The sequence below is a fragment of the Dromiciops gliroides genome, chromosome 2 (assembly GCF_019393635.1).
Source record: "Dromiciops gliroides isolate mDroGli1 chromosome 2, mDroGli1.pri, whole genome shotgun sequence".
Classification (NCBI taxonomy): Eukaryota; Metazoa; Chordata; class Mammalia; order Microbiotheria; family Microbiotheriidae; genus Dromiciops; species Dromiciops gliroides.
Genome location: NC_057862.1, coordinates 275,701,422 through 275,724,237, shown reverse-complemented (window position 1 = coordinate 275,724,237; position 22,816 = coordinate 275,701,422). Strand labels below are relative to the sequence as shown.

At 44.9% G+C, this 22,816-nt stretch overlaps 1 protein-coding gene across 1 annotated transcript in view; it reads right to left on the bottom strand.

The window, feature by feature from the left end:
* Nucleotides 1–16,416, bottom strand: part of JAG2 (jagged canonical Notch ligand 2) — a 150,563-nt gene extending 134,147 nt beyond the window's left edge. Inside the window, exons 1-2 of the mRNA XM_043987552.1 lie at nucleotides 16,212–16,416; nucleotides 15,002–15,355 (exon numbers count right to left, since the gene is read on the bottom strand). Coding sequence (XP_043843487.1) covers nucleotides 15,002–15,355; nucleotides 16,212–16,280 — 423 coding nt within the window. The 5' untranslated portion in view covers nucleotides 16,281–16,416. The remainder of the gene's footprint in view (nucleotides 1–15,001; nucleotides 15,356–16,211) is intronic.
* Nucleotides 16,417–22,816: the final 6,400 nt, after the last annotated feature.

Genomic DNA, 22,816 nt, shown 5'->3' with positions numbered 1-22,816 from the left:
ATTCTCATTGCCCAGCATGTAGTAGTCACTGAATAAATGCTTGATGAAGTTAATCATGCCCCATTTGGAATATCCTGTTTTAAAGAGACATTGAATCTATGCCATTATTAAGATCATTAGGAATGTTAACACTAAAGGGAAGGCTAGAGGAAGGCTGGGGAAATGGGAAAAACACAATCACCATTTTTAAGCATCTGAAGAGTTGTAATGTAAAAGCACCTCCACAAAATCCCTACTGGATGGCAGCGAAGCGTAGAGGAAAGAGATGAATCTGGAATCAGGAAGCCATGCATTCAAATACTCCCTCAGACTTCAGCTTGTGGTCACTTGAATAATGAGCCTCAAAATCCTCATATTGAGAAATTCCAATGAGTGTATGGGAACTGCTTTTCAAAACCTTACAGCACTGTATGTTGTTATCGTTGTTATCATTTGTTATATATTTCACCATGGCATGGAAACGACCTTGGGTTCTGGGAAGGCCAAGACAAAACTGACCGACAGGATGTGAAGCCCACAGTGAGGAGGCAACAATACCTCACAGAGGAATTGTAGACAAACTACATGCCCTAATAGATGTGATTGCTGGCCAGCTAGCAAAGATCTTAAAACAAACAAACCAACCAATAAGCTAGAGATGAGGAACTGTCCCGACTTTCAGAAGGTGAAAGTGAATTCTTCTTACCTTAGGCCAGGAACATTTAGTTTCCGACAAAATTGTAAACCATATTATTAAAGGGATGGTTTATGAGCATGGAGAAGGGAAAGTGGTGATCACAAGGAGCCACTGCGGTTTCATTAAGAACAAGTCATGTAAGCTGAACCTCATTTCCTTTGATGACAACATGACTAGACTGATGGCTCAGAATGCTGTAGACAGCATGGAGCTAGATTTCAGTTGGAAGGGACCCGAGCAGCCACTTAGCCCGATCTATATTCAAATAAAAATCTACAATGTGACCTACTTTTAATTCGTTTTCTTTCCTCTGACTGAGGTCCACTTGAATAATCAGAACTGATTAATGGGTTGATATCAATCTGGAAGAAAGCATCTAGAAGACTACTGGGGGAGAAGGTGGGGGAGAGTTCTGTTGTTGGCCCTCTGCTGCTTGGCTGTTTAACATTTTTCTCAATGACTTGGATGAAGGCACAGATGGCATAATTATCAAATTTATGAAGATGAAGCTGAGAGAGGTAGTCGTTAACACATTAGATAACCAAATTGCAGTCCCAGAAGATTTCTTCAGGCTAGAAATGATGGAGCTAATCTTATGTGGTAATATTTATCCTAATTAAATTTTGAGTTATATACTTCCTTAATAATCTACAATGTAAGGAAAGAATCAGATGGTGGGACAGTTTAGATTTTTAAAAAACACCTGAAAAACACTAAAGAATTACCGTCTCAATAAAATTCAATAATGTGGCAAAAGAGCCCCAAAGTCAATGTTAATTCCAAGCTATATTAAGCTAAGTGTCCCAAGACCAAGGTGGCACTGTATTCAGTTCTGGGTGTCATGTTTTGGAGAGGGCAGTTTTAAATTGGAGTGTATTCACAGGAGTATAAACGAGGTTGAAGACTATAGTATATCAGAATAAGTTGGAAGAAATAGGATGTTAGGACAGAAGAAAGGAAAAAGAGGGAGATATGATATCTAACTTCACGATTTGAAAGAATATCATATAAAAAGAAGGATTAGACCAGTTTTTCTTGGCAAGTGAGCAGACATTACAGAGAGTAGATCTGAGATCATTATAAAGCAGGGGCTCTTAAACCTTTTTTGTTTGGACTCCTTTAGCATTCTGGTCAAGTCTATGGACACTTTCCCAGAATGTTTTTAAATTAATAAAATAAAATACATAGGATTACAAAAGAAACCAATTAAACTGAATATAATTTACCAAACATATATAATTTTTAAAACCAAGTTTATGAACTCCAGGTTATGAATCCCAGATAGAAAGGAAAAAGCTCCTAACCTCTAGAGTTGTCAAATACAGAGAGTAGTGGACTTCTGTAAGGGAGTCCAAAACATATACCATGAGGGAGAAGGGACTGAGTTACCAAATGAGAAAGAATGAGAATCCCCAGAAGGCTCAGCTTACTTACCAAGTCATTCTCTCAGACATCTTTCAACAACCCCCAGAGTTTACCATTACTGAGACATCCAGTCAAGCTCTGAATCCCTTCCTGGACCTGTACTCAGTTCATTTCTAGAAAAGCGATGTTCTAGTGCCACCCATTTGGCTGGCAGCTGCCTTCAGAGCTATATTGACTGAGTCGAGCCTTGGGAATTCACTCTCTGGGACTCAGTTTCCTCATCTGTAAAAGAAGGAACTCAGACTGGATATGTCTTAATGTCATTTCTAGCTCTGAATTCTATGATCCATTTTAGATTTTTAGAGATGAGAAACTAACATCCTTGACTCCTCCCTCTCACCCCTCATCTCCACTGTTGCCAAGGCTTGTCGATTTCACCTTTGCAACATCTCTTGTAGACATTCCCTTTCCCTCCTCTGACACTGCCACCACTCTGGTGCAAGTCCTCAGTACCTCAAGCCTGGATTATTATAATAGCCTGCTTGTGGGTCCACCTATCCATCCTCCATTTAGCCACTAAAATGATTTTCCTAAAGCACAAGTTTGATGATATCACCCCTCTCTTTAATAAACTCCAATGTCTCTCTACTGCCTCCAGGATCAACTATAAAATGCTCTGTTTGGTATTCAAAATCCTCCATAACTGAGTCCCCTCCTACCCTTCTAGTCTTCTTATGCCTTTACTCCAACATTCTTCAATCCAGTGACACTGGCCTCCTGGCTGTTCCACAAACAAGACACATCCCTCAGCTCTGGAGAGTTTCCCCATGCCCAGATTGTTCTCCCTCCTCATCTCTGCCCCCTAGCTTTCTTTCAAATCCCAACTAAAATGTCTTCTTCTACCCTTCTTAACTCTAGGGCATTCCATCTCTTAATTATTTGATATTTATCCTGCATCTAGTTTGTTTGCATATTTTTGTTTGCTTGTTAGATTGTGAGCTTCTTGGGGCAGGGACTACCTTGTACCTCTTTTTATATTTTCAGTGCTTAGCACAGTGCTTGGCACATAGTAGGCACTTAATAAATCTTTATAGACTGACTGTGAGCCAAAGAGTGGTTGTGCCAGGATTAACACAGCTAGTAAAACCTGGGATTCAAACCCAGGCCTCCTGATTCCAAGGCACTTACTATCACCCAGCATGCTGTCTCTCAATGTTTGTTAAGATTACCTCTCAAAGTCTGAATTAATTCCAAAGGGAAATCTGCCCGGGGCTGTGAGCCAAGAAAATAATGACAGAGCTGGTCACCTGGCAGGCTCAAAATGCACAGTGACCTGAATTGCTTGAATTCTTCAAACAATCTAGAATCACACGGAGTTAGAAGGGTCCATTTAAATCCAACTACTTCATTATTCAGATAGGAAGCTGAGGCCCAAAGAGGCGGCCTGACTTGTCCAAGGTTACAGAGGAAGTCAGCGGCAGTACATGAATTAGAAATCAAGTCTGAATCCCAGTCCAAGCCTCTGTTTAGCATACTGCACCATCTCTCATCCCATAGAGAATAAGAACTGACCTCTTAACCTCAACACACACTACTTTCCCTGCCTAATACTACCCCATTTCCAGCAATTCATATATTCAGCTCCCAGAAGACTTACAGGCTACGCTCATATACTCAGGCCAAGGCTAGGTCATTGAAATGTCACCTGGAAGGGCTCATCCTCACTCTTTTACCCTACCTTATAGTTTTGATCAATAAACAAGACCTAGGTTTAAATTTTACTCTATTCCCTATCTATGTGACCTTCCCCTATCTAGGCTGAAAATCTTAATCTTTTTAATTCTCAAAATTTCCAATATATTTATTAATTCTTACAACTCAGTTGGCCCAATGATAATATCCTAAGCACACTGGAGAGATGAGGGAGAAGAGGTCCCAAGAGGGGAAAAGAAAAGGTCAAGATAAGTTCCCCTCCCCATTCTAAAGGTGGGAATGGTCTCAGAGACAAGATTTCCCACAGCACTGGTGTAGAACAGCCTGTCTTTAGGTTCTAATCCCCATGCTGCCTGGGAATTCAAGTCAAACACTCCATCATGCCTTCAGGGTCTCTCTACTCCAAACACACCACTGGTAGCTAATGAGAGAAACCAGGACTACATACCTGGTAGAGTTCCTGGTACAAGACAAACCTACTACCATAGACCTTTTGAAAAAAGATCATGGCAAAATTTGGGTACCCAGAGAAGTTCATCAGTCTTATATGCCAGGTCCACACCAGCATGCTTTCAGGGTTCTAGATAATGATGTTCTCCAGCTTTCCCAGTCACCAATGGAGTGAAGCAGTGTTGTGTACTTGCTCCCATGCTTTTCAGCATGATGTTTTCAGCAATGTCGTCAGACGTTTTAACAAGGACGAATATAGCATCTAAATCAGCTACTGCAGTAATGGTAAATTATTTAACTTGAAAAGGATACAAGCCAAGACTAGAAGTGGAAGGAGAATTGGTGCTCAATTTTATGTTCTCAGATGATTGTACACTCAATGCATCCTCTAAGGCTGGATGGATTCAATGCTACTTGTGCTAATTTTGGCCTGACAATTAAGACCAAGAAAACAGAGGTTCTCTACCAGCCAGCACCACACCAACCATATGTGGAACCATCAGTTATAACAAAAGGAGAAATTTTGAATGCCGTGGATAACTTCACTTACCTTGGCAGTAGACTTTCCAGGAATGTACACACAGATGATGAGGTCGATGCATACACTGCTAGAGATGGCTCAATGTTTGGGAAGCTCCAAAGGAAAGTGTGGTAGAAAAGAGGCATTAGATTGCCTACCAAACTGAAACTCTTTAGAGCTGCTGTGCTGATTTTATTGTTGTATACCTGTGAAACCTGGAAAGTCTACCAGCACCATGCCAGGTAAACTAAATTGCTTCCATTTGAATTGTCTCAAGAAGACCCTGAAAATCACCTGGCAAGATAAGGTACCTGACACTCAGGTTCTTTTTTTTTTTTTTAGCTGAACTGCCAAGCAATCAAACTTTACTGCAGAGAGAGCAAAATTCTAATATACTAGTCATGCTGTTTGAATGCTAAACATATGTTTGCCTGAAAGAATATTTTACAGAGAACTCAATCTCCCACATGGTGGTCAGAAGAAGTGCTACAAGGACACACTCAAGGTCTCTCTGAAGACCTTTGGAATCCATTGTGAGACGTGGGAGACACTGGCACAGGACTGCCCAGCATGGTAGGCCCACATCAAAGAAGATGCTGTGCTCTATGAGGAAAGCAGAATTGCAGTAGTTCCAAAAGATCAATTTAAAGACACATCCACTCCAAATATTCATGTGGACTATTTGTGCCCGACCTGTGGTAGAGCTTTCTGAGCTAGTAGTGGGCTGATCAGCCACACTGTACTTTGACCCCAATATGGGGATGTCCTACTGGTCCTCTTCAAGTATGAAGGACAACCACCACAGACCCTGGGGCCTGGGCCCAAACCTCTGTAGGAAAAACAAAAGCCAACTCCCCTATCCATCCAGCTGTCATTGAAAGCACATGATAAAACCCGGAAGATCATTTGTGAACCACAAATGAATTGTTTTTCTGACAATGATGAGGAAACTCCCTGTAAGGAATGATGCACAGAAACCAGCATTTAGCTTTCTCCACACAGGGTCATAGATTACCAATTTTCAAAACTGAAAGAGGCCTCCATCTAGTGCCTGAATATTTCTGGGTGAAGACAAACCTTTTCTCACTCTGTTATTGGATAGCTCTTCCACCTACTGGAACTGAAATATGCCTTTGTGTAAATCCCACCTCACCCCACCTCCAATTATTTCTAGTTTTGCTTTCTAGGTTCAAGCAGAACAAGTTTAATTATTCTTCCTCAAAAACAATATTTTAGGGGCAGCTAGGTGGCACAGTGGATAGAATACAGGCCCTGGAGTCAGGAGTACCTGAGTTCAAATCCAGCCTCAGACACTTAACATTTACTAGCTGTGTGACCCTGGGCAAGTCACTTAAACCCAATTGCCTCACTAAAAGAAAAAAAAGGGAAAAAAAAACAATATTTTAAAATGAAAGCTCTCCTCAGTTGTGCTTTACTTCCTCAATCCAAACATCTCCAATATATCATCACCCTCATCTTGTCTGATCTCAGTGCCTCTGTCCAACCTGATTGTGTTTCTTTGGGCATGCTCTAAGAGGTCCTAGTCTTTATTCCAGGTGTCTATATACATACACACACACACACACACACACACACACACACACACAGAATGACAGAGACAGAGAAACAGAGACATTAGACAATGGAAGGCACCAGGTACACAAAGAAAAGTCTATTTTTCTCCAAGAAGTCCGTCCTCAAAGAATATTTCTGCTGGTAAGGAATCCTGGAGATGATATAGAACAACTCATTCATTTTCAAGAAGAAAATAAAGCCCGGGGCAAGTATTTATCCAAAATTCTACATGCAGTGACACAGCCAGCCAGTATTCAGATTCGAGTTATCTACTCTCTAAGTCAATTGCTCTTTTCACTCCACCACACCTGTTTCAACTTCTCTGCCCATGCTCCAAAGCCACAGCATCTTGCCACAAGGTCGTACGTAAGTAGCCTTCTGTGTAGATTTCCAAACAGATCTCAACCTTCTGGGCTTGCCATTACATGCCAGGACAGAGTCTTAAGGGGCAAAATGTTCCTAGCTGCTCTTAGCTCCATGACCTTGTTCAGACTGTTCCCCTAAATGGGATACCCACTCCAAGCCAAATTTTCTCTATTCTTCAAAGTCCAACTTTACTTCCTCCAGGAAGTCTTCCCAGACAGATGCTCAGTCTTTCCCCTGTCTCCCTCTTCCCACTTTTCTGGGTTAGTGTATATGTGTGTATATGTGTGTGTGTGTATGTATGTGTATATATATGTATATGTATGTATATGTATGTATACACATATACACACTAAGACACTGTCTCTCATTAGGCCCTCCAGGCCTAGGCCAGAAGTATAAGGAATAAAATACAACAGATTGTTCTCATTTCTAACACCCCCTCTTTCCTGCCCCCAGCAGAGGATACTCCAACTTTTCACTCAGTGAGCATGTGCAATATATATATATATATATGTATATATATATATATATATATATACATATAACACAGTCCCTAGACTTTGTTAAGCATATGCACAGTCCTGTGTCCAGAACCAGGGAGAACCAAAATTTGGATAAGACACAGTTCTTTCACTTAAGGCATTTATGGTCTATCTAGTATATGGAGCAGCCAGTGACGAGACAGACAACATGAGCTAAGTTCATTATAGAAGTTCGAGGTGAGTGCTTTATGAGATCAGAAAGGGTCATCATTTCCAACACTGAGGGAGGACCAGAGAGGAGACCATCTGAGGCTCTGTTGAAAGAAATGGCAATGTTTAATCTGTTTCCTGAAGGGGATAGCACTTGAATTAGGCTTTAAAAGACAAGCAGGAATTCAAGAGGCAAAGAGAGGAAGGGAACGTATTCCAGGCCAAAGAACATGTGAGCACAAGTACAAACACAGGAGAGCACAAGATGGAGAGTAAGTATCCCAGTTTGCTAGTTTTGTGCAGAGCACAGAAGACCAGGTAAATGGTGGCAACACTAAAGGAAAAAGTGGTCAGAAGGAAGAACAAGATAAAGGGGAAAGACAAACTTTGTCTGCATTTGTCTGAGGTGCATATGGAAGTGTCTTAGAAGAAGATGGAGGTGTAATATGAAAGCTAGAAGAGGAGCCACAGCTCATCTGGATAGGATTGGTAGTTAAATTCATGGAAGTAAATGAGATTGCCAAGGGAAAGAGTGTTAGAAAAAACTGAGAAGCTGTCTGAGAATGGGGAATCCTTGGGGAATCTGTGAATTAGGAAGAGAAGGAGAAGCAAAATTCTGTGAAGACAGCTACTAACCCCAGCCAGTGCAGAATTGGACACCAATAGAAGAGAGCCAACCCTTCTTAAACTTAACTTAAACAGATACATATAAAAGGTTATAAATAGCAAGTTTAACACAGAAGGGAGTAGCAGGAATTGTCACCAAAAATCTGAGCTCTGTCTTCGCACAACAGGTAGCATCAAGCACATAACAGGGGAAAAGGGAGAAAACAAAGGCAGAGCTAAGGATAGCGAGGAGAATGAATCCTGGAACAGAGAAAGAAAGGTATTCCTGCTACTCCAGGAGAAATCCAAATAGAACCTGGAAAAGTAAGAGTTAAATGGTAGAGGTCTAGGCAGGACCAGCAGGTAAAGAACCTTTTCCCTAAAGTATGATACTTGGCATTGTAGAACATTCAGCTCATAAATTCCACTACCTCCAGGAAGGCTTCCTATATAAAGCAGCCAACACTGACCTCTTCTTTCTATAACCCCAGGACTTTTAGACTGTATATGCAGTCTTTATACTTTTAAGTGTCTCATTTAACCCACTCCTCAATCTCAAGCTGGAGAACCCTCCAATCACGTTCCATCTGGTCTCCCTAAACTATGAATGCCTTGAGAATTGTTTCTCTTTTATCTCCCAAGATGCCTGAGCACAGGGACTAGGCCCGATTCTTTCCTGCTCCCTGCTCCCCACCCCATTCTTTAAACTCCACAATGGTAGGAATGGGATCAGTTTCCTCCTCCTGTCTCTCCCACAGCGTACTGATTTAGATATGGTATCTTGCCTTAGGTAACTCCTAATCTACTGGGGTAGGGAAAATCAGATGCACACACAAATTTCATTCTGCCTTGTGTGGTAGCCATAAAAAAGTGATATAAAATAAATTTAAAATGCTTAATCTAGCCTCCAACATAGCTCTTTCAGAGCTAGAAATAAAAGCAATGCTCCTAGGGAGGAGCTGAGGCCCTGAAGCTCTAGGTTCCAGCACCAAGTTCTGAGATGCTGAGGGTTGGGGAGCAAGTCAGGGCAAATATCATCACGCTCCTGGCTAACGAGTCAGGAGAGACGGAGACTCACTCTGCTGGGGGGAGGGAGAGAACTGCTGAAGGGGAAGGAGGGAAGAGGGGTGACCAGGTATACTTGAGGCCCACCCACACATGCCAAACAGACTAAAAAGTATCCAACACAGAAAGCTATGGAAGGAGGGTTACACCCAAGGTTTGCCTCGGACTGAAAGCTAGACATGAACTCACATTACCTAGTTCATCCCCTTTATTTTACAAACGGGTGACCGCAGGCCATGAGAAGGAAAGAGACTTGCTCAAGGTCAAAGTATTTTAACAGAACTAGGAAAGCAAAGACATCCTGAAACTAGACTTTTGTGACACCGAGAAAGTAGTAGTTGGGCCCAATCTGCCCCCACAATTTTTTGGGGAGACACAAAATCCCTGGTCTCATCAATGCAGCATTCAGGGCCTATTGGTTCTCTTAAAGTTCAAAGAAGCAAGTGGAAAAAAGCCACCATCAGACCCAGCATCCTCCACTTTCTCCTAGGCATGTTTGCTTGCAGTGAGAAGCTGGATACACCCTGTATTTGGCAAAATTTCTTCCCCAAACCAACCTGGTTTTATAAGATCATAGAATTTGAAAATAGAAGAGACTACCTAGTCAACTACCTAATTTTACAGAAGAGGAAACTGAGGCCTAGAAAGAGGAGGGGAATTGACTAAGGCTACACAGCTAGCAAGTATCAGAACTGGGATCCAACAGAAGTTCTGACTCCAAATCCAGTTTCTTTCCTGTCTTAGATTAACTAACTTTGAAAATGATGACACCCCCCTCCAAACAGACACCCCTTCACTCAATTCTCCAAAGATGCAAAGGTGCTATGGACCCCATCCATAAGCATTTCATCACTAGTTCAACTCTACTGCCTGCCCACCTCACCTACTGGAAGTCATGTGGAGCCAAGATACCCTGATTAACTTCCTACTTAAATGCCAGCTCCTTGCCAGGTAAATCCCCCAGTCTGGGGTCACTGAAGAACCATGAGGTGAGGTCCTCAACATGGGGGTGGAGGAGAAACAGAAAAAAAAAAAAAGTCCGCCAGCCACATTCCTCTGGCTGCTGCTCCCTTAACTCCGCTTCTGCCAACCATGGGCAAAAAACACATCCTAAGGTAGTGATTTTAAAACATTTTTGGCTTCAACCCAAATGCATCATGCAAGTACAGATGACAGGCTCACAAAGCAAGTCTGAACGGGCCTGTTGGGATATTCAATGCAAGAACTTTTGTTGTTTTTTTTTTTTAACTGCCCTGTTTACGGTAACTATCTTTGAAGTGGGGGAGGTGCCTGTCTTATTACTAACATTCATTTCACAGGTGGTTCTCCAGGCCTTCAGTTCCTGGGATGCAATTCTCCCCTGGGGAGCACTCTGCTTTGCCCCTAACTCTACTTTAGAAAGAGTGGAAAAAGTTCAAGTTATCTATCTAAAGCCCATGTCAACCGCTAGTGCATAACTTTTCCCTAATGGGGAGTGAGGAGGGGGTTGTGAACTTGGTAAAGTAGAAAAAAACATGATTTGAGATCAGAGGGCTAAATACAGACTCTGTTGTTCCCTAGCTGTGTGTCACTGGACCAGTCATTTCCCTTCTCTGAGGTTCAGATTCCTCATCTACAAAGGGGGTTGGAATAGATCAGCTCCATGGTCCCTTCCATCCCTAAATGTTATGACACCATGGCTTCATGATTTGTCTAGAACATGGATCAGAAACGGGGACAGAATGTTTTCTTTCAAGGTAAAGGTTCACAAAAATCACCAATCTTTGGGGCAGCCTGGACTCTAGTCCCATGAGCCAGCTTCCCCATCAAGACTCAGCTTTGGCTTTCACAGCATTGGGGGGGGCGACCCTGATGAAGTGGAAACATATGCCCAAACCTGTACACACCATCCAAACATACACTATGAAGGCTCTGCCCTGAATCTACACCTTCTTCCTCATTCACTCAGGAGCAGTGTGGCATGGCCCACCCCTGGACTGTCCCTGCTGACAGGAGGGAGCTTACGGTTCTCCTTCTCATGCCACAACTAGTGCTTCTCCAGAATCTTAGGTGGAGAGCCAAGAACTGCTCCCAGCTCAGCCTTTATTTGGCAGCCCCAAGTCACTGAATTTCTGAATAAAGGGCATCCCAGTGCTGGGAAATAGACCACAATCCATCTGTGTGTCCCTGAACTCAGGCAGGCAGGTGCTAGGAGGGCTGGGGATTGAGGAACACCTGGGAGGACAAGGGTTGCTGTTTGCACCTGGTTTGGCTCAGACCTGAGCTAAACTTTAACTTTTCTCCCTCTCTCTCTCTCCTCTCTATCTCCCCTCCCTCTCTATCTCCACACATTCCAGTCATGGAACAATGTCCTGGAAAGCAGAAATATTCTAGTAAAAACAGGATCAAAACAGGCACAGAGGAAAATTTTGATTCACTAAGACTCCCTTGCCCTCCCTTTTTGGTGGGGATGAAAGGTGGAGTTGAGGACAATGTAGGGTCCTTAAGCATGTAACTCCAGTTCTCTGGACCTTAGGCACCCTGTTTGCCAATAAGGGGGTTGTTTCTACCATCTCTGAGGTCTCCTCCCATTTCATCCTGTATCACAAAAATAAATTAATATCAGAAGACCCAACTTCTAACCAGAGTCTATTCACCACATGACCTTGTGCAAGGCATTTAACACCTCAGAGGTTCATTTTCCTTACCTGCAAAATGGAGCTGATCATCTTTGCACTAAACACAGGGTTGTTGTGGGGGAAATGCTTTGTGTTAATAATCAATATCATTGGGGACCCAGAGATCTCCCCTTCTTTCTTAGTCCTCCCTTCCCCCCACTCAAAGGTAAGATCTCCTTGAGATGCCATCTAATTCCCTCATCTGTGTCAAATCCAACCCAATCCAAGTTTACAAGGAATCTATTGGGTGGAGATAGATCCTTTTGTCTAGATTGCTGAAGGACTGATGAGAATAAACCTAGCTTGGGGGGGGGAGGGTCTTATATTCTTTCTGTGATGTCATATTCCCCAAGAGATGAGTGACCTAAGTCCTGTCTCCCCAAACTGCATTTTAATATACCCCACCTCCAATCACGTCAACCAATAGATTTGTTTGCTACGTGATGGACCTCCTACAGCTGGAAGGGTATATGAACTGAGACCCCACTGCCATTGGGGATCTTTGGTCTAAGAGAGATGCCTTAGACCTTCTTTTAGTAATATTAAATTTCTCATATTTTTAATCATCACACGTTATAAAACTTAGAGCACTACAAGAATAGGAAATTAAGATTTTCATCACCATCACTCCCAAGGCGGCCCATTTCATTTTGGAACGCTGAGCTGACATCTACCTCTTTGGAATTTCCCCTCATTATTCCTGGTTATGCCATTTGGGCCAAAACCATAATGTCTTCTCTATGACAACACCTCCAAGTATCTGAAAGGCAACCATATCCCACCTATGAGATTAGGGAACATCAGAGGAAAAATCACAAGCAGGCAGATCAGAGCTGGCTTTTCTTTTAGGAACAATGTTCTGGGCTTCAAAGGTCAAATTTAACTTCGGGAGAGTCCAGAGCCAAACAAATAGCTAAGCTAAGCTATTCCTGAAGCCCCTTCTGTCTGTGGCCTCTTAGGAATTTATAAGAGGTAAAAGGAAAAACAATTTCCTGTCTCCTCTTCTACCATTACACACTCCTCTATCTCTTCAGTACTCCTGAGGCCAGGACACAATCTTTCAGTACCCTGGCCTACCATCTTTTCTTTACAGAAGAAACAAGCTGTTAGACAGCAGGTTCATGACTGGTATTTAGTCTTAAAGGTCCTCATCAAAAAAAAAAAATCACAAAATCATAAGAGACCTCAGATATCACACAGTCCAACCCATACTTGAACAAGAATTCCCCAATCTACCCTACAGAAAGTGCCAGTCATTTCTTTAATGCACAGCCCCACATCATTCCCCTTCTCAGAAATCTGAGTTATTACCTCCAAGCTAAAGACCCAAAATTTCTCAGGTATTCTAGGCTCTCCACAGACGGGCTCCCACCTACCTCTCCAACTGCTTCTTTGCCTACACGTACCATTTCTGCTCCTGCCTCTTGGCTATCCTCATAAAGTCTTTCCTTCATTCCAGCCTCCACATATTCCCTTGTTATTCCCTCTTCTTTACTATGTATCCAAATCTTCCTTTTTTTTTTTTAAGGTCCAGCTTAAGGCAGGACCTACCCACCAAGAAAGTTCCCCTTCCTACCCCATCCTACAATGACTTCTCCCTTCTCTGAGCAGCTCCTGCACCTTTCTAGAACACCCTTGGCCTTTAAGACATGTCATTTTTTCTGTTTTAGTTCTGCAAATCCTGATTCCTATAATTAAGTCCTTAGGTATTTCAAAAGCAGGGGTTATGTCTCATTCAAATGTTGAATGATTTTCACAAAAATAGCCTTGGAATTAAAGAGACTTGTCATCTAGTCCATCCCTCTGCCTTTGGGCAGAACAATACTTAACCCACAGCAGGGAAAAAGATCTACCCTGGTCTTAAACATCTATACTGCTTCTCTTGAATACATGTTCCAGGTTCTGAAAAGTCCTACAACCATTAAATTCATCTTCGTATTCAACCTAAATCGTGCTGTGCTTCTTCCGAGAACAGTTTGCATCTATTCCCTCTCTCCAAGTTCTGTTGGTCATTGGAGCATCTACAACTCATCCCTAGACTTCCATGATTGAAAGTGTCCAGCCTAGAACATACACACAGGAACAGAACAATATTTCCCATGCCCCCTTATGGATGCATCCTCTATGCTAGAATATGTGCAAACTCCTTTACAGATTTAGAGAAAGAGAATCTTAAAGATCTAGTTCAGTCCCCTTAATTTTACAGATAGGAAAATTAGGTCCAAAGGGACTTGTCCAAAGTCACACAGTCATAAAGTAATCAGCCCAGATTTTAACCTGGCTTGGTCCTTTGACTGGAAATCTAGTGTTCTTTCCACTACACTGCAGCTGCCTCTTGGGAAGAGGGCAGCCCCCATGCCTTCCTGCTCTCAAAGGCCAAGGAGTAGCTAATTAGCCTTAACTGTGATCTCTTAGGCACTAGGAGTGGAAGGAGAGAGAAGCTTTAGGGAAATTAAAAACTCCTTCAATCTCAGACCAGGTGAGCCCATTTATCCTTCTTCCCCATAAATAAAATATGAATCCTGACCTAGGTAGACCACAGCAGACCACGGAAGGCCTGTAAGAATAGATTTTTCTAGTCTAGACCCAGAGAATTTCTCTAGTCTCTTCCGAATGAGGGCCTAGAAGCAACAGAACCAACGATCTCTGCTCCCCTCTTGAGATTTTCCCAAAATGTCCCACCCCATTCTTCCTGAAGCCACTTCATTCAACACGAAAAGTGTAAAGTTTATGGAATGTTTAATGAGCACCTATCGTACCTAGGGCTCTGTGGTAGGCCTTGGCCTCAAAGATTCTAAGTAAGAGACCATCCAAGAATGCAGTGTGCAGTAGCCAGGGCCTGGAAAGCCAGGCCATTAAAACCAACACCAACCATTATAAAGCAATTGGCCCTCCTGCCCTGGCATAGATTCCTAAATCAGCCCTGGGAGCCAGGTAGGACTGACTTATACTACCACCGCCCCTCTATAGCACGTCTAAAGGTTTAGCCCAGGTGCCAGGGATCTACCCACCCACCCGAACATGCACATACACGCAAGCCCTCACTCCCACCCCCCACTTCGGGGCGAGCACACACGCTTGGTTGCAGCCCCACCTAGAAGCCGCTTCCATCCCTAACTGTTTGAGGGAAGGGGCTGCCTTGGTGGCTACTTCCCCCGGCAGAGCCGTCCCTAGTGTGGAGCACAGCGCCCCCACCCAGATGCAAGTGTTCTCCCCTCCCGTAGGTGCGGGCCCTGCTGCAGCCCCAGAGGGCAGGGAACCCGAGTTCGCTCCTCTCTCCGACCCCGGGAGGGGGAGAGAGAGAGAGAACACTTACCGGCCAAGCATACTGGAAGGGGATGACCACCCGGCCCCTGTCTCTGCCGCCCCTTCCCTGGTGGCCGCTCCTGCCGCCGCCGCCGCTGCCGCCGCCCAAGGAAAAAGTATTCCCACCGAGCACGGGCGTGGCTCCGTGGCCGTAGCTGCAGGGCCCCGTCGGGGTTACTTTGGTCTGGTATTCCTTGAGGCAGACCCGAACGTAGGTGTCACACTCGTCTCGGCCGCAGCTCCAGCCCGCCCCTGCGGGCCGGGCAGTCCGGTTGCTGTCGCAGCAGTCGCCGTTCTGGAGCTCCCCGTTCACGTTCTTCACCGAGCTCAGCTGCAGCTCGAAATATCCCATGGGCTGCGCCGCCTAAAAATAAGACACAAAGAGGGGAGGAGAGGGGAGACCGAACGGTGGGGGCTGGGGCCAGAGGGCGTCCGAGGTTCGCCAGGGGCAGCACCCAGCCCCGGCCCCGGCCCTCGCTGCATCTGGGGAGCTCGCAGCGCGCCGGGCCTTGGCAGGTGGCCTCGGAGGAGAGGGGCGTTGGGGCGGGGGAGGACAGAGAAAAGAGCCGGCAGTGGGGAGAGCAGGCTCGCGGCGGGGGAGGGACTGCGGCCGCCCGAGGAAGCCGCGGCCCCCGCTGCGGGAGGAGGGAACGCTCATCGGGCTCGGTCCCCCCTCCACCCCCCAGAGTCAGCAAACGGGCACCCTGATTTGGGGAGGGTCCACGCGCGCCTGAGCAGCCCCGCAGCAGACCAGACTGCGCGTCCGTAATACAGCACGGAGAGGCTGCGCTAAGCCCCTGCGGAGCCGCGGCCGCCATCCCCGGTGCCCCAAAGCGGCGTCTGGCGGGCTGCCCCGCACGCTCCAGGGCTTTGCAAACAAACAGCGAGGGTGGTTCTGTTTTTGTTTTTAAAGTCACTAGGAAAAACACAAGGCAAAAGCCTGGCCGGTCTCGGCCGCCCACACCCCTGCCCAGGGGCTGGAGAAAGGTAAAGTGCAAGAGGCGTCCTCTCCACGGGGACCCCTAACTTCGCGCCCCATTCTCGCCCCCCCCTTCTCGGGCCCCTCCCTGTAAAGAGCCAGGAAACGCTTAAGGCTGATGGGGAGAAGACGCCTCAGTTCCCTGGGGTTGGCAGTCGCCCCTGCCCCCTCCCCTCCCGCTGCACTGCAATGCAGGGGGCTGCGGGGATCCTCCTCCCAAGAAGTCCGCCGGGCCCCTCACCTGAACCCAGATGGTGAGCAAAAGCAGCCCCAGGCGAGTTGCCGCCATCCGCAGGCTTTGCTCCAGCATTGCAGCCGCCACCTTCGCCTCCTCCTTCGCCGCCGCTCTGGGCGCCCGCCTTCTCTGCTGTTGCTGTGGCTGTTGCTATTGCTGCTGTCGCCGCAGCCGCAGCCGCAGCCGCAGCCGCTGCCGCCGCCGCCGCCGCCTGAGCAGGAGCCGCCCGCCGAACCTGAGCCGCACTTTCAGTCGGGAGCAAGCGCGGAGCTCAGGGCCATGCAACCTCAGTTTCTGTACTGCAGCTCCTGCTGCCCAGCAGCGAGCAGGCGCCGGGCAGGGCTCTAGGCGTTATAAGCCGCGGTGCTGGTCGGTGCGGGTCGCTGCCCGGCGGGTCGCTGCCCGGCGGGTCGCTGCCCGGCGCCTCCCTGAGTGCAGCAGGCAGCATTAGCCGCCGTCGCTGTGCTGGTTCCCTGCTCAGGCGCTAGCTCCCGATGCACACTGGCTGCTTAGCTGCAGCAGATAGCTTCCAGCCTCTCCCTGTGCGCCCTTACTCCCCCTTCACTGACACCCTACAAGTTCGGGAGCCCAGACTGACAGCTCGCTCACCCATTCCACGCAGCGGCCTGCTACCTGCATATTCATGAGAGGGTGGGGCCTCAAGCTTGGGCAGCAGGTGGGCGGGCGGGCGGGAGTGAACTAGGGGCTGGGCTGGGGGGCTCCAGGCTTCCCTTTAAAGAGCTGCAAAGCGAGACGGCCTATCTGCAGACTCGGATGGGGTGGCAGAGGTTCCAGGAGCTGCTCGGATCTGTCTTCTCAGCTGCATAGCGCTGAAACCGATCCAAGCTCGGCCTGAGCTGTCTTCAAGCTGTGGGTGGTTGGAGTCTTGGTTGAAGACTAGATGAGGTTGAAGGGGTCTTGGAGGAGAGATGGGAAAGGTGGTTGCAGTAAGACAAACCCAGGGCTAGGATCAGAACAGAACTTTATAGCGGATCCACCTTCTCCCACGGTCTTTGAAAGGAAAAGATAGCATAGTGTACAATGTGGTACATGGCCAAGAAGACCTGATTTCAAACCCGACCTCAGACACTTACTGGTCGTGTGACCCTGGGCAAGTCATTTAAGCCCTGGCTACCTCAGTTTCCTCATCTGTAAAATAAGTGTAATAATAGTAGCTAACTATTGTGAGGATAAAAGGAAATAAAAGTTAAAGGACTTTGTAAAGCTTGAAGCACTAGAGAATGGAAGTGAAGGAAGTTTTTACATTTATGTAAAATAGCACTTTTGTGCTAGAAATCCCACATAAGAGTTTAATGCCTTTTGAGTTCTTGGTCATCACCATCATAGATTTAGTTCATGTAGTCTAACCATTCTCTCCATCCCAGATTTGATAATCATCTTCCCAATCACTGATATCACCACCACCATCAACAGCCCCAGCCTCAACATCATCAAATTCACAGGTCTCATCACCATCAATACCACCAGCATCACTAGCATCCAGCAGCATCATTATCACTATAATCATCATTTTAATATCTCCCCCACCATCATAGACAAGCATCACCAAGTATGCTTGTCTATCACAAGGACTACATTTGGATATATTTATCATATAATGTACCATTACCCATTATGTAATGTTGGTTACCCAACACAAACCTACTAGACTGTGTACTCCATTGAGAATTAATTACAGGGGCAGCTAGGTGGCATAGTGGATACAGCCCCGGCCCTGGAGTCGGGAGGACCTGAGTTCAAATCCAGCCTCAGACACTTGACACTGGCTGTGTGACCCAGGGCAAGTCACTTAACCCCAATTGCCTCACAAAAAAAAAAAAAGAATTAATTACAGTTTTAACTATGGTTTGCCCAGAGCCTGGCATAGGGCTTTACATACATTAGAGAGGATAGAGACTAGACCTATGATTCTGTTGGGGTAACGAACTCTTGCATGGGAAAATTCCTTTTACCAGTATTATCATAGAGTTGCCTAGAGTCATAAAAGATTAAATAATTTACTTGTCTAGGGTCTGAGCCTTGAGCCTAGTCTCCCTGGCTCTGAAGCTAGCTTCCTGTTTACTATGCCATGCTGCCTCAGGTATTTAATATAGATTTGTCACATTTAATTTTATTTCCTCAGCATTAGAAATGTCCAGTTGATAATGTGAGATGGGGTAGGGGCAATAGCCAGTCCTGAGAGTCACTAGGGCTATCCAGACAAAGAAACCTATTTGTTCAAATCCATTGGCCACTTTCTTTGGGCAAAGAAGTCTCCCCCATTAAGATTCTCCACAAAGATTGTTATTTTTAAAAGAATCGGTACACATCTCACTCCTCACAACTATCCCAGTCCATGATCCTGGCTTAGATAGGCCCTAAGCAGCAGTTTGGTGGAGACTATGGTGTCTTCCTTTATAGCTCTTCATAGATCAGGAACAGCCCAAATACCCTTAATTAATTAATGTAAAACATTTATTAAGCACCTACTATGCTTCAGGCGCGTGGGATACAAAAGAGTTCCTGCCCCCAAGGAGCTTACATTCCACAGAAGGAAACAATGAGTATGCTCATGAGTAAATATAAAATATATGCAAAGTCAGAGAAAGTATAGGAAAGAGAAGCTGGGAGGATCAGGAATGACTTCATGTAGGAGGCAGCACTTGAACTGGGTTCTGAGTGTCATATTTGAATGCCAGATGTGGTCTGACTAGGGCAAAAGAAAGCAGGACTAATAGTTCTCTTATTGTGGACACTATGCCTCTATTGCTACTTATTATTTCTTTGACATTGGGAAAAAACCCAAGTGATCGTCCTCAATTTATTATGGAATGAATATACTAGATGATCTCTAAGATGTCTTCTAACTCTAAATAGTGATTCTTCGGACTTTTCTAAGAAAAGGGATGGCTTAGACCCTCAGCTGTACACAGCCTCCTGGATTCTCATCATCCATGGATCACAGTCCTAGTCCTACATCTCATAACCCACATCCTACATCATGCAACATGTACAGAAAAGAGATGAGTAGCCAAGCACTCATCATGAAAGAAGGACATGGACCAAGTAGAGCTTCCCAGAGCTATGTCAAAGAAGCATGGGACTAAGGCCAAGAACAAAATAGAGCAAAGAAGGCAAACCTAAATTCTGTTGCTGTGCTGAGGCTGCAGAGTGTGGAAAATGATACTATACCCTACATATGCACCCAAGGCTGAGAAGAGACACAGGCTAAGAATGCTTCAATCAGCCTCAGGACCAGTGATTCTATTTGTGCAAAGACTACTAATTGGTGCTTTGTGTTAGCTTGGACTATGCGCTAAAAGTCTAGGGATGGAAAAAGTGTTCAAAGAGAGATTGTCCCAAATACTTTGCCTTTTACTCAAATATGAGTCTTTTCTGTGTTCCTTGAAATCTTAAATAAACATGTTCTTAGTCATTATTTATCAAGCACCTACTCTTGCCAGGCACTGTTTAAAATGCTGGGGATACAAAGAAAGGCAAAAAACAATCCCTAACCTTCAGAAGCTTACAATCGAATGGGGGAGACATCGTGCAGACAAATACATACAAACTATCTACAGCATAAATAGGAAATAATCAACACCAGAATTAAGAGGAATATCCTCTGGCAGATAGGGTTTAAGCTGGGACTAAGGAAACCAGAGAAGCCAGGAGACAGAGATGAAGCGGGAGAGCATTCCAAGCGTGCGGGAGCAAGCATTGAAAATGCCTAAAGCTAAGAGATGGAATATCTTGTTTGGGGCACTTCAAGGAGGCTGATGTCATTGGATCAGAGGGTACGTGGGAGTTAAAAAGTGTAAGGAGACTGGAAAGGGGTGAGGGGTGGCATTAGGTTATGAAAATTTTGTGTTTGATCCAGGAGATGATAGAAATAATGTTTTTGTTTGCCTAAGTGTTGGAAGGGGAGCTAAAAGTCCTTTGAGAGACACAAGCTAGATTCTAATGTTACTGGAAGAGTCCCTGATTAGGGAGATAGCCATCAAAATTATTATTAGGGAAAGGCCCCCAGGATTCAACTCAGTCCATCTTGTCTCCAAGATTCAACTTGGTCTGTCTTGTCAGTGTTTAAGATTTAATGGACAAGTTATACTTTGAGGTAGACAGTAAATGTAATATCCCTATGTGACAAATGGGAAAGTTGATACTCAGAGATTTGAACCAGTACAACCTATATTCTGGGGATATAATATCATTCCCACTAAGTCAGATTCCCAGAACTAAGGTTGTCTGGCTACATTTCCCCTTCAGGGTTCTATAGGTCAGATGTGATTCTCTAAAGCCACTGATTTAACTCCCTAACAGTGAAGAATCTGTGTGTGTGTGTGTGTGTGTGTGTGTGTGTGTGTGTGTGTGTGAAAGAAAGGGGTATTTACTAAACTGGTATAGGAACAAACCATCACTCCAAAGTCTGTGACACTTTCTCTGTGACACACAACGTGCTGAAGAAAGTAGGCTCAAACTCGTAAGAACACATCAAGTAAAATAAAATCCTTTTCTTCCATTTTTGGGGTGTTTAAAAAAATCTTTCACCTTAGGTCTCTATGAAGAATTCCTAGTAGAGCCTCGAATACAGTCTGTCCTAGGCTCCTAGTGATGTAGACATGGCTACCTGCTGATCTAGAGATACTGTTTAGGACACCGATGGGAAGATGGAGCCACTGCTGTCCAAGATGTTCAATGCTAGAACACTGAGGCCCAACATCCTATCTAGCCTTCAAAGCTGCATCTGGTCAAAGACAGGGGTCGGGAGGCAGGGATGTTAGGGGGACCTGACAGACAAAGCTGAGACCTCTCTTATCTACCCTTGTTCCCAGGCAGTTGTTTTTCAAAGGCTTTAGCTAAAACTCCACACTCACTCCAATTCCTAATGTTGTCCCTTTCTCAACTCAATTCATAAACTTATACCAGGATGGAATAACAAGCAGGAATGGGTAAAGCAGGGAGGAGAAAGAAGGAACTGCAAGTGAAGAGAGAAATACACAAGTGTAGCTGAAAACCACAAGTTAGAGTATAAAGAAAGTTAAGAAACTTGACTGTTTGGGAATGATGGATGTGAAAGAGAAGGGGCCTCCAATGCTAGACGAGGAGTGTGGATACTTTGGCTGAACTTTAATATCTTATACTCTGGGTATTTGTGTTTGAATCACATCTACTAACAAACTGTGAATTTCATAAGTTCAGGGGCCTCATTAATCAACCTTTGCTTTCCCTTTCTGTACTGAACACAGACTCTGAATGCAGTAGACGCCTAATAAACATGGTTTTAAAAAATGGAATTGAATGGGGAGTCACTAAAGCAAGAGTTCTTAACCCTTTTGTGGCATGGGTCCTTTTGGCAGTCAGCACCCTTTCTCAGAATAATGTTTTTAGGGCAGCTAGGTGGCACAGTGGATAAAGCATCGGCCCTGGATTCAGGAGTGCCTGAGTTCAAATCTGGCCTCGGACACCCGACGGTTACTATAAAATTAGGGTTAAGTAACTTGCCCAGGGTCACACAGCTAGTAAGTGTCAGGTGTCCGAGGCCAGATTTGAACTCAGGCACTCCTGAATCTAGGGCCGGTGCTTTATCTACTGTGCCACCCAGCTGCCCCCAATTAATTAAATTTTTTTAAAAGATTTAATATATAGAATAATGTTTTTAAATTCATGAAATAAAATACAAAGAATCATAAAGGAATCTAATTCCATTAAAAGACAAATATCAAAATATTTTTAGAACAAGTTCATGGACCCCAAATTTGGAATCCCAACAGTAGAGGTTTTTGAGGGAATTTGCACATTAGGAAGACAACTTCTGCAGCTGCGGGCAAAAGTAATTGGAAAGGGGAGATGCCAATGACAGGGAGGATGATTAGGAATTTGATAAAACAGTCCAGGTGTGAGAGATAATGAAGTCTTGAACTAGAGTCTGGGCTGTGTGTGTGGGGGGGAAGAGGATGGATGAAACCATCTTTTCCAACCCTCATTTTGCAGAGGAGAAGCCTAAAGCCCCAAAAGGGATACAGTGGTTCACTAGCTGAGCTAGTCCTCTGAGTTCAAATCCAATGGTCTATTATATTATGCTGTTTCTTAGTCAATGGGACTTCAGGATTGGTTGGATTTGGGAAAAGGAGCAAGCAACACGTCAAAGAAAGTAGGGCCTGGGATGCTTTTGATTCCAGTCCTTTTCCTGTAGGATGAAGAACCAACCTCTAGATCCATGTTCCTTAGTAATGAGTTCCAACTCCTGACCCTGCACTGGAGGAGGTGTATCGACTGGGTCAACAATAACTAGGGCAACGTGATTGAAAGAGCCCTAAATGAGGTAAAAAAAAAAATGGATTTGAATCCTATTTTTTCCATTAATTCCTATGTTACCCTAGAGTCATTTCCTTCTATCTGGACCTCAATTTCCTCATCTCTACAATGAGGACTTTAGGATATCCAATTATCAAACCCTAACCTCCCTCCTGAGCTTCAGTCACACATCTCCAACTGCCTGCTGGATATTCTGCACATCCTCCCCATGGACACCATGCAGGCATCTCAAAGATGACATTTCCAAAAAAAACTTCATTATCTTCTTGCCTAAACCTGCTCCTTCTCCAAAC